The sequence below is a fragment of the Thrips palmi genome, unplaced genomic scaffold (assembly GCF_012932325.1).
Source record: "Thrips palmi isolate BJ-2018 unplaced genomic scaffold, TpBJ-2018v1 HiC_scaffold_16, whole genome shotgun sequence".
NCBI lineage: Eukaryota > Metazoa > Arthropoda > Insecta > Thysanoptera > Thripidae > Thrips > Thrips palmi.
Genome location: NW_023144625.1, coordinates 13735905 through 13748080, shown reverse-complemented (window position 1 = coordinate 13748080; position 12176 = coordinate 13735905). Strand labels below are relative to the sequence as shown.

Genomic DNA, 12176 nt, shown 5'->3' with positions numbered 1-12176 from the left:
AATTTTTCAATGGCAATGGGCAAGCACATACACAACCACAACCATGTGAGCATGAAGTCATGCTTGCAGGGGTGGTCATGACCTAGACATTGAATAGAACACAAGAAAGTAATGGAAACTGAACTTACACTTTTATTTTTCCTCATGTCTCTTAGGTTAAAATTTACATCAATTTGACTGTCTAATAGCGGTTACTGGAAGGACTGATAAAAGATAAAAGCATAACTATAGACAATTACCATAAATATAAATTACTACATTTGCTAGATCTGCATGTCATAATAATTGGCTCGTTTGGAGGAAATAAATCTCACTGAAAATGCACGAAATAATGGAGTACCTATCAGGAATGTTATTGTAGGTTCGTTTCCATGGTACATTCCATCATTCTTTCAGTGATCAAAACCGTTTGGTGACAATCTTGCATTTGTCATCATACTGAATAAACTGGCTAAGAGTAAAATAAAACATTTGGTAGTGTGGGCAGAAATATAAATGTGCGCGAGGGTAGTTGAAATACCTGCAGTTAAAAGATTTGCACAAATGATGCATGGTTTAAACCTAGCACACAAACACACATACAGAAATAGGACAACACTTTTAAGTATAAATAAGAGAGAGTGGTGCACTACAGAACAACCACTTTTAATGAGATAAGATATTGTTTCATATCAACCTCAATACAGCAAAGGTGATAATAGAAGATCCTATAAGATAGCACCAATGTAGATGATCTACAATAATTCACAGAACTTTTGTGCACACTGCTATGCTTACAAGACAGTGAGGAAATGAACAGAAACAGCATAGGATATTCAGGAAATCAATAATATTACACAATATGTGATGATATGGTGCATAGTAGACTATCAACCTGAATTTAATGAAAAAATTTGGTTACAGGAAAAGAATTAAAGATAAAGCTTGAAACAAATATGTATGAACCATGACAAAAAAAAGTCTAAAAACATACAAGAAATAAAAATTTGTCTCATGACAATAAATAATAATGACAAATCAACACATATGCCAAATAGCATTTAACAAGGAGTACTAGAGTACTAGCTATATTTGTCTACACAAATGCTTCACATATCACAATGTCCTACCTTCCACCACTATCTTTAATCAACTCCTCTGGTATCCACCTCTCACGGTTGAATACAACAACAAAAGGCTTTGCAAGGACACTAGTTTAGAATGTCAGCAAAGATGGTGAAATGGCCAATGTATTTACGCTTTATGAAAGCAGGAATATGCCTGCCTGTCTTCAAAATTTCTTTGCACAGACAAACAAAGTTAAACCTAATTCCATCATCAAACTACCTTCAAGGCAAGTATGTTCCTTAACAGAATTTGCAGTTTGTAGGAATCTGGATGAAATTCAACTACTTGGAACTGAAAGGCCGTGATTTGTGGGCAGCACTCCCCCGAATTACACTCGAGTAGGGCGATCTTGGGCTCCCCTTAACATGAAACATCTTCAAGGAAAATAGGACAAGGAGAAAAATGGAAACTAGTGACAGGTATAACCTGAAAGCCATAGGCTACTTTAATTTCAAAAGACAGACAGACACAGCTGGTTTGCACAGGGAAAGATTTTACCACGGTTCAATTTCACACATCCACTCTCACTAATTTCATTATCACACTCACTTCTTGGTTAACATTAGAAAAGTCTAAATCTAAGCACACTAGTACTCACTTTCAGAGGGATGATCTGAAGCAATAATAACATAAGATAAAAATTAAAATGGAGGTGGCTTTGTAGAATAGCACATATTAAAGATAAATTCTTTAGAAACAGAAATGAAATTTACTTATGTTGACATGAGCAATCCAATGAATTGCACAGAACTTGTCAAAAATGAGTAGGTATCCATCCATAAAAAATGAGGATGAGGGGTAGCACTTTGTACGTGAATAAGTAGAGGCTAGATGTACAAAAAGACAATGACCAAAAGCGAATTTTCTAATCAAATTATCCAATCTTAAAGCAAGCCATTGGACATTGGGACATAAGCAGCCGGCATCTCAGGAAAATGAAAATGCAGCAGCTTTTTTAGCAAATTGCTGACAATGACAGCATTCCACACAAAAAAATTAAAAAAATAACAAACCAGATTTCGGTAAAAACAAAAAAAAGAGAACCTATCGGCAAGAGAGAACAATGAGTATATAATCCTCAAGGGATAAATTAAGATAAAATTACATGTTGCCTTTATCACACTGGCAGCGGCGGCTTTTCAACACCCAAGCAGATTGAATTTGGTCCAGCTCTACCTGAGGGAGAAAAAGGTTATCAGCAAGTGCATAAAAAAAGACTGACCACAGAAATTTGTAATTTTGTAAACAAGCTCTCTCTTACCTATTTCACAGATCAGCCTCAAAATTTCTCTTCTTCCATCTTCTCGGAGTCTTCTTCAAGCGCTTCTATCAGATCTTCAACACAACTATTAGGAATCAGTGTTCCTGAAGTTTGAAAAAACAGCACAAGATGAGTTGATAATTCATGGAATGAGAAGAAGCCGAGCAATTCACTTTGGATGATGCTTACCAACAATTTTCAAACCATCACTGGAACGCAGGCGTACAACCTGCATTTTACTGTTATGTCCTGTTCTACTGTTAAGGAGATCTTCTACTTTGGTCCATACACTTAACACACATCCTGCTAAAACATTGTATGTTCGACGTCGTAAACCAATTTCACATTCCATACCCATAGCAACATTTTTGCAGTTGCCTCGCCTGAAAAGAACAGCAATGAATGAGCAAATTCAGAAAAGCAAACAGATATGACCCATGATTGACTTCTTTTTACCAATAAGCGTGGGAGCATGTCTTCTCAGAAGAATCATACTGTTGAGTCCAGTGAGGTTCAGCCTCATCCTTGGACACTTTCTTGTATTTTTTCTCAAGTTCTCCTAACGTTTCCTGTTTCAACTGAAGACCTGTATTTGGTCGGTAGACCATGTACAAAGTGTCTTTTTCCTTTCCTTTCTTCTTAGAGCTAGGATTTGGCTCCACAGCAACAGCCATGATGGCAGTTTGTTTGGAATTGCGCACCTACATAACCAGGTAATAAGCATCAGAAAATGAAAAAAACTGCTTACAACACACAATCATAAGCACTTGTACACACCTGATGAGAAAGATAGAAGCCCTCTTTTCCTCCAACTAACTCCTGATACTTTTCAGTAACTTCAGCCCAAGACATGCCACGCTCCACATGCACAATGTGAAGCTGAGTGGCAGCAGTACCAGTGGCATGCTTTCGCTGGAATTTGTACACTTTAATTCGTTTCACATTCTCCCCAGAGGCACCAAGGTCCAAGATGCCCAGATCAAAACGACCGGTCTTTTTAGCATCAGAAATTATGGCTTGCAGTGTATCGGTAAAATACTTGAACAATCGGTTCTGCAAATCAACTGGCATACCTAGAATCCTAAAGATGGGAAAAAAACATGGATAAGGATATTAAATAGAAACAGACTACCGAAACAAAATAATGTTTCAACAGAGAAGAATCCTAACATAAACTAACCTATTAAGGAATTTGCTCATGTTGTTGTAGTCTTTGTCTAACATGAGGATACCTGGCATATTTTCGCTGTTGGTAATCAAACCAACACCAACCAAAGCATCCGCTACATCTTTGAAAAATTCTCCTTTATAGTCTTGAGGAGGGGGAACTCGAGGCTGTTCGTAGCCCATGATAGCCTTCATAGTGGCTTCCAAAGCTTGTCTCCCATATTTGTTGTCAATATTAAATCGAGATAGATCTCTTGTTTCAGTTGCTCGTCTGTCTCCATGAGTCAATGCACCCTACAAATCAATGACATTAGCAATTTATTGTGCAGATGTGAAGTCCCAAATGAGCTATGTAATGAAACTCACCAAACTTTCTAATCGTTTGGCAACAATTGATGCAAATCTCCTTTCTCCCGCCAAATCAGAAATAAGGAACAAATATTCTGGGGCATTAACTTGGTTACTACGATGAGTGCGCCCTGAAAAACATAAATATGCAAGTAAGTTGCTTTGTCCCTCTCGCTCATTGACACTTTATTCCCTTAAGAAGGAGAAACGACATATGCCTACCAAACTGCTGGATGGCTCTATCAGCACTCCACGGTAATTCAAGTGTTATGTGAACTCTCCTGCGCTGATTAAGAGCTCTCCGATCACTTTGTAAGGAAATACCACTACTTGCTGCTTCAGATATAATAGCAACATCCTTTTCTCCATCCATAAACCTCTGTTTCTCTGTCAGATTTAAGGTTTCAAGAGGTACATCAACTTCAGACCTTGATTCATACTGGATTCCACCATCAGTTTGGACAACACGTCCTTTGCGCCCAGTCATCTGAAATGAATTTCAAATATTAAAGCACATGAAAACAAGGTTCCTCACCCTTCGAATAAAATAAGATATACCTCGGCCACATTTTCAGGTCCCCCAAGTTCATCAATAAGTTGATCTAATGTGTTGGGGGGCAAACGATCACCCAATTCTTCTATTTCTGAGAGGAGCTCTTCCTTCATAGTGCATGCATGTTCAATTGCATCTCGTGGAGGTGGCGCTAAGCCAACACCCATAGAATTGCCGTTGCGGTTCTCCTCACGTTTAGCCTAAGGGAGCAAGGAATATGTAACTTGATTAAACTTTAGAATCAGATCAGTGCTAATGTTAATACTTTAAATACCAATTGAAGTGCTTTGCTGTAGATCACAAAGTCTGTACCTTCTTATGGGCTGACTGTTTCTGCTCAATGAGTTGGCTGATTTTGTCTTGAGTGGAAGCAGGTTTCTTTGCAGGTTTTCCCTTCTTACCTTTCTTCTTACCTCTTCCACCAACCCAAGGGTCTATAAAATTCAAAGCAAAGAACGATATAATATACATACAAATTTGATGTTTACTTACTGTGGGTTTTGATCATACCTGCATCAGAATCACTATCACTATGGAACGGATTAAAGTCACTGGATACATCACTGGCCTCAGAGTTACTTTCACTAGGTGCCTCAGATCCTGACAGATGGAACTCAGCATCTGAACCACTCTCATTGTCAGAACCAGAATCAGAAGATTCAACTTTGACTCTCTTGGATGCACGCTGGGCAGCCCTCCTAACTGTAAAGAAAATTATAAATTCATAAGACAGGAAGGAGAAGTGGCAACAAAAGTAGACACAACACAAGAAATCATGAACATTACCAGGCTTTCTTTTGCCACTTGAGCCTCCCGCCTCATCATCATCATCTGATTTCTTTGACTTCTTGTCTTTTCTGGGAGGAGACAAGCCCAAAAGACGTAGAATTCTGCTACGGTCTGGGGCGGGGAAATGTTTTTCAACAAGTGTCTGAAGAACCCCCCTGTAATTAATTTGTTGAGATTTAAAGTTACAAACATTAAAGATACAATTTCAGGAGACATTTCCTATCCAAGGTCCTTACTTTGCAGTGGAAACAAAGTCTGAAAGTTCACCATCGTCTCTTTCAATTTGCTCAAGGGTTCTTGCTTCACCAGTAGACTGAAGACCAATCACGACACACTTGCCACACTTAACAGCCTCCCTGATAAGATAAAAACAAAATGCAATCCAGGGACTTGGGATAGATAAACCACACATTCACAATCATAGTGGGAAGAAGAAAACTCACCGTGCAACTGATACTGCAAATTTGACCTTAGCTGCAATACACAAATACTTGAAAAAGCGTTGGTGAGAAGACCAGAACTGGCCCCACATTGTCTTCTTCATCCTGCTTTCAGCATCAATAAGCTCGGCAGCTTCAGTGAACTTCTGCATAGCTTTGACCCACTATAAAGTAAAAATATTAGAATGAAGGTAGATCAAAAATAAAATTCCAGCATTTTAACACTATATACTTGCCAACTTGACAGAATCATCATAGACTTTGATAAACTCATCAGAAAGAGTGACTTCCTCTATTTTGAAAGAGACACCGTGGAAACTCAGCTGACGAGCAATGTACATCCCTCTGAGTTTCATATCCATTGCAACAATCTCCATAGCACCCACACCCCTGGAATACACAAAAAAGTCAGAAACATACTTCAACTTTGAGAACAGAAAATTACAACTGGACGATTGATGTGTTTCAAACCTCTTTTCTACTGCATTAATGTACTCATTGAAATCTTTGAATGCAGTTCCAGCACCCCAAATACCAAGACGAGTCATGTAGGCCATGTTTCTTGGTTCTGATGCACCTGTAGCTGATGCATATACCACTCTAGCTTTGGGTAGTTGGTTTTGAATTTCTAATACTGTTAAGCCAGTTTTGGTGGGTTTACTTGAGCCAGTAGGACACAAATTTTTGGCACGGTGACATTCATCAAAAATGATCTGAATGCATTATTAAGGATTGACTAAGAATAACTAAGAGACAAGACAGAACGAGGTTTAAACAGCAGCATGAAAGGATACACATCCATCAAAATCTTCTCCACACCAGTCGATAAGTTGCTTCAATCTTGTTTTATATTTCCCACTGGCTTGTGACGATTCACCAATGAGGGCAGAGTATGTAGAGAACACCACTCCCTCCTTTACATTTCCATTAGCACTAGATGAGATCTTGGCATATTTAAACTAAGGAAAACAGAAACCAAATACTTAGAAAATGCCAGATTACACAAAAGATCAGTTTCAGATACTGTAGGATTTACCTTATTTAGGGGATGGACTTGAACTTCTCTGGCACCAATATCTTTTAAGTCTCGCTCAGAATCATACTTCAAATCATTAGAAACTGACACCCAAATAGCCTTTGTCCGACCCTTTAAATAATTCTCGTATATGAGACCAGCGATAGTTCTGCCTTTGCCCACGCCAGCTCCGTCACCTGGAGAAGGGAAATATGTTAGCTTCTGTCATGAGACACTAGAACAATCAATCTGACTACTTAGATGATAATTACCAACGAGGAATCCTGCTCTATTGCCATCAGGTAAAAAGTGCTCATGCTGTTGGCTAGCATACACAATGGCTTCTAATTGAAGTGCAGACAAAGATCCTGATTTAACAGTTTCGTCAGGCAGAGAAAGTTTGTACCAAACATCTGCTGGTTCTACACTCGACAAAGAGGCTGTTTCTACAACAGGATCTGGGTGCTTCTTTCCCAATTTCACTGAAGAAGTAAATTGAAATTAGAATCAAAGTAACTCAACTGACCAAAGGAGACTCTTAGGATGGCAAATAAGAACTTACATTTAGTAGGCATGTAGTCAGAATAGGTTTCTGCTACACCCATATCCTCGTCTTCAACTTCCTCCTCTTCAGGGACACCCATCTGCGAAGAAACATAGACATGATAAAGATAAAACCAACACGGAACCAATCAACAGACAAGTTTTTTCTTGAACACATGAATGGGGGAATGGTTGTGCAGTACAAGGGTTAAAAGAACTGTCATAAACATAGATGAAAAACAGGAAAAAACTAATTAGGTTTGAATCCCGGGGAAGGGCTTGAACTGTCTTGAAAGCGGCTCCCGGGAACCGGCTGCCACAAAGAAAGAGTGGCATTCCCTACCGAAATTCTGAAGGCCGTCGAACTACAGGCGTCGAGGGCTTCAACCAGGGCTAAAATCGCTCGCGGACACCGTTAGAGAAGCATATCAACGTAGCTTGAGATTCGAATGGGGCGACCAAGGTGGCGGGTGGGGCGAGGGGCGCTAGTCACAGAAAGGGCCGTTAAAGACGACCGGCAAGTCACACATACGTCGTAAAAATCAGAAGAAGAAGCCCCATCGGGAAAAGGGAAAGGGAAAGGCGCAGCCCTAGCTTTGCCTTTCCCCTTGGCAGCTTTGGCGGCCTTGCCGGCCTTGCCCGGGCGCCGCTGGCGTCGGTTCTCGGCCGTGTTGGTTATATCCCACATGAAGTTCATGGGCAGATTCATCAAGTCGTACGGATCCATGATTCAACCGTGGGATGGCAAACAACTCGGGATCGAAAAAGTGCCGTCCGGAAATTAATCTTCAAGATGGACAAAACTGAAGAATCAGGAGGCACTCTGCACCCAAACACTCAACAACGTTCACAACCGACTGGCCGGTGCGCCAACTCCCGCGCTTCTGCAGAGCCACTGCAAGTCCCAACGCGTTCGGGGTGCGTGGGGTGGGGGCGTAGGGGGCGTGTGAGATGGGGAGGGGATGCTGAGGGGACGGGGAGGAGAGGGGGAGGGACGGGGCGGCCAGTTAGCGCTGTCTGGTGCTCATTTCCGCAAATTCAAAATTTCAGTAAGAACACGATGGATATCCGCCACTAAATGCCCAACACTCGCACCCGCAGAAAAGGGTACCCACACCAGGGTTGTGAGAAACAGCCACACATCAAATGACAAAAGCATTTTGAAAATAAACTAGATAACATACCTTTTGTTCGTTCATCCACATCATATTCTTTCCAGCAAGTGCTGGATTCCAGTTTTGTTGCATCATTGGTGACATGATATGATTCATAAACGGATTTGACATCATATTGGCCATAACTGTTGCATATGGAGCAGTTACGTTTCCCATATCGACCCCCATCATGTTTGCTGGAATTACACACATCAAGTTGATGAAATTGTCACCAGGATAAAGCAAGTATAAGTTTATGGACGGAGAGATTCTAAGGAAATGAAACAGACAGAGACCTGTCTTGAAAAGAATAAAGAAATGAGGAAAAAATAACTTCATGTTTAGGAAAAATTGAGAATTAACACAAATTTTAATTTAAAGAAAAGATGAGAAGGAACTTTAGGATGAGGTGATTTAATGACTTGTAGATAGCAACTACCCTTACCCATGTTTGCGAAGGCACTTAAATCCATGGCTAGCATGAAAGACAAAAACAATAAGTTCTTAAAAGAAACTTCTTAGACATACGATATTGAATATATTTCAGCAACTGTGCATGATTTTATGTTCTGGTGAGGGCAACATTGAGGGACTTGGGAGGAAAATCAGGATACAAAAGCAAATACCAGGATGAATTAGAGTAACAAAAGTGTTGAACCAAACTGAAGTTTTATTTTATTTCATAAGGCTTTGTTTCTCATTGAAAATCACTGAACAGTGGGCCTAATAAGGGATATTCGACCCTGAGTAATGCATAGAATGAAAAGAAATGCCAGCTAACTACGCAGCAGCTGCATTGAGACATTGATTAACAGATGCCTCCAAATTTCAATTGACGTCTGTGACATTTTCTGACAGTTAAATTTTGATATCTGATAAGGAATGGGTGGAACAAAAGGTCAAGATGAAGAAATACATGACATTCCTCTCTTTGATTGATGTTGCAGTGATAAGTATGAAAGCTGTTGAGTAAGTGTATCAATGTAACAAATAAATAAGCTGATACAAGTGACCCATACTTACATTGGAAAAAGGGAGTGTTGAGCATTCCACTGAGACCAGGAGGAATGTTATTACCTCCACTTGCATTACCAGCAACTCCTTGCATTACACCAGGAAAAATACTGCTCATTGCATTAATATGAGACATATTTGGTGCCCCTGCTGGCCGAATAGTTTCAAAGCCAAGTGTGTTGCCTTTAGTAACAAGGCCCCCTGGGGCTTTGATACCAGGCATTGTTGGAAAGTTCCCTAAGAACACAAGATAACAATAAATATTTGTTTCAATCAGTGCCACAACAATTAGGTGTAGATTAATTAGCATTAGAAGAACTCATAAGATAAGATTAAGGCCACATCCAGTAAACAATAACAAGCTTATTATAGTAGAAAACATCAGGTGCTGAACTGCTAGCAGAGAGGTAGGTTCATTGCCACCAGCAAATAAAATCTTAGTTAAAACAGTGAAAAGGCAAGAAAAATTGTACAGAATACAGTACGTTAATCAGTCCAGATTGAATTTGCATTTATATTCAAAGTGTCTCAACAAATAAAGAGTTCAAAGATGAGACACAATGTTAAGAGGTTATCACAACAGAAAAATACAAAACAAAGAAAAAGAAACAGCTAAAATACATAGGGAAAATAATTATCTTGGCATTTAACAAGGCAGAACAAAAAGGTTCTGGCTGTAACAAAGAATGACTTATGTTGAAGTCCTACAGTGCCTAAATAAGGAAATACTGTAACAACAACAAAAAATGAGTGAGACTAGAGAGCAAGAAAAATGCTACCACAACCACCACAAAATGGTCTTACATAAACTGTATCAAATAAACATCAACAAACAGGTTTTTAAAAAAAGAGAGATAGATAGGCCAAAAATTGTTGCCACAAGAATCATTATTACAAAAAGTAAAAAAATGCAAAGCAAGCAAAGCAATTAAAAGGGCACTTTAGCTGATGCTCAAAGGAAGCCTTCTTAAATGCTCAATAAAGTGCATCAATAATAGTTGCTCAAATTTATTACCCATTTTCATAGGAACATCTCTCTTGATTTTTATTTCATTGGGATTTCCCATGAATGGTACAGGATTCTCACTTTTCAATAGGGAGGTGCCACCTTTGAGGGCAGGTGGCATGACCCCCTGGGCTGACCCCAACTTAGGAATCCCTGCATTGCTAGATGCCGAAGTCGAAGACATCAGATCTGGATCTTCTTTTTTGATGATGGCTGGCCCATCTTTATGAGCACTAACTGTAGAGACTGCGGTAACAAGATCTTTTCCCCCACCTAAAATTTGGATAAAAATTCAGTGGTTAAGATTGACCAATTTGAATCTTTGAAACAACCTGGCTAAAAATCATAGAAACATGTGACTGCAGGACCAAGGTCAGAGCAGATTACCTGGCACTTCAATCTTGTCAGGATCCTCATCTTCATCAAAATCACTATCAGAATCAGATGGGCTATCGCTGACTTCATCCTTGTACCCTTTCTTCTTGGAAACCTGTAAATATTTTTAAAACATGATGAGCAAGAGGAATTTTCAATCAGCTTCCAGGTTTCATAAAAGAAGCTATAAAATTAAAAAAAGATATGAAAAGTGGTTTTGGAAGGCCCTTCAGGCCGTTCAGACATGACAAGAAAGCATATTTTAAAAAACTAGAACAATAATAATGATAATGAAAGTAAATGGAATTTTATCATAGATTCTGAGATCAAGTAAAAACAATTAATGAAATAACACCAGCCAACCGATAACTACCTAACCTTGCATAAAAATCCTAACGGCTGTAAATGCAACAGAGATAGGAAAGCTGGCACTGGTTAGTTTGAAACAACAGCAAAGTCAAGAAAAATGTTGCACTCTAATAACATACACAATAAATGACACGCCGATCTGCATTTTGTAAGCAGCTATAATACATGAGTAGTGAAAGTTTGAGGTTAGGACTTTTGTTAAGTAAAAAACAACAAAAAAACGACACCATTGCCTTAAACTCGACAAATGCAAAACAGAGAAATAGCTTAAAGAGAAATTGAGAGGACACGAGTAAACGCATCGAGAAAGAACGAGCTATCCAGGTATTTACACAAGAATTCAGAACCAGTTCTGCAATTTTTTCAAATGTACACACAGGCTAGTTTGACACTTTAAGTTGTCGTGTGTCACGAAAAGGGCCCCAGATCTACCTGATGTATTTAAAAATTTGTACAGTCCCTAATATCATGAGTCCTATGTTGCGAAATGGTAACATTCACGATGAAATTTAGTGGCTAAAGGAAATGAATGGGATTGTTTTTTTCTCTCTCTTTTCATTGAAGTCTAGCCGGTGAACACAAAAAGTCCGCCACATTCTCCCAATACGAACGCAATTTTAGTAAATAATAACCCCTGATGATGATAGAAATGTGGGCTGCATCTTCCACAACTCGGAAATCGTGTAAAAGTTGGCATAAACACTTATAAGATCGCGTCAGAACTGAGGGTAATCTTGGCATCATAGCGTACCGTACCTTCACAGGCGGTTTAAGGCCATAGACATAAATCGGCAAATGAAATAATTACATAAAGAGCATCATTTCACCCATGCCATGCATGAATTTGGTCATTTTACTCACTGTTCTCTTTGAACGAGGCATTTTCGGCGTGAATTCGGACTAAGTTCTTGGTTTGTGCACTTCACACTCCCGCCATCTTGATTTGACTCCCTCCCTTCCCTTCTCCTCTTCCCTAGGAAAGCAATGATGTGACAGTATCTACGACGTGCTACAAATACTTTCTTGGATTTTTAT

General features: G+C 39.3%; 1 protein-coding gene across 6 annotated transcripts; it reads right to left on the bottom strand.

Annotated features, from left to right (window-relative positions):
- Positions 1-109: 109 nt before the first annotated feature.
- Positions 110-12154, bottom strand: LOC117642694 (protein strawberry notch). Of its 6 annotated transcripts, none has more exons than XM_034381135.1 (26): positions 12003-12154; positions 10785-10887; positions 10407-10670; positions 9401-9628; positions 8823-8852; positions 8408-8574; positions 7243-7324; positions 6953-7162; positions 6702-6877; positions 6460-6624; positions 6137-6378; positions 5902-6055; positions 5669-5829; positions 5462-5581; positions 5223-5380; positions 4947-5138; positions 4749-4870; positions 4442-4636; positions 4106-4370; positions 3902-4014; positions 3549-3829; positions 3146-3449; positions 2825-3069; positions 2558-2751; positions 2369-2472; positions 110-2283 (listed from the first exon to the last, which is right to left on the bottom strand). In XM_034381135.1, the coding sequence occupies exons 1-25, from the start codon at positions 12021-12023 to the stop codon at positions 2387-2389; spliced, it is 4278 nt and encodes a 1425-aa protein (XP_034237026.1). In that variant the 5' UTR covers positions 12024-12154; the 3' UTR covers positions 110-2283; positions 2369-2386. The 6 variants fall into 6 exon arrangements, with proteins under 6 accessions (XP_034237026.1, XP_034237024.1, XP_034237025.1 ...); XM_034381133.1 differs by lacking the exon at positions 12003-12154 and adding an exon at positions 11774-11818; XM_034381134.1 differs by lacking the exon at positions 12003-12154 and adding an exon at positions 11774-11818 and having other exon boundaries at positions 110-2279.
- Between the last annotated feature and the right edge of the window lie 22 nt (positions 12155-12176).

What these genes read in the sequence shown, in the direction of transcription:
- LOC117642694 (XM_034381133.1), bottom strand. Translation starts at nt 11,803, where the DNA reads ATGCAGCCCACATTTCTATCATCATCAGGG. An exon ending in ATGATGATTCTGTCAAGTTG is followed by an intron (nt 5,830 to 5,901) that starts GCAAGTATATAG and finishes TTTACTTTATAG; the next exon opens with TGGGTCAAAGCTATGCAGAA. An exon ending in TGATGGTTTGAAAATTGTTG is followed by an intron (nt 2,473 to 2,557) that starts GTAAGCATCATC and finishes TTCAAACTTCAG; the next exon opens with GAACACTGATTCCTAATAGT.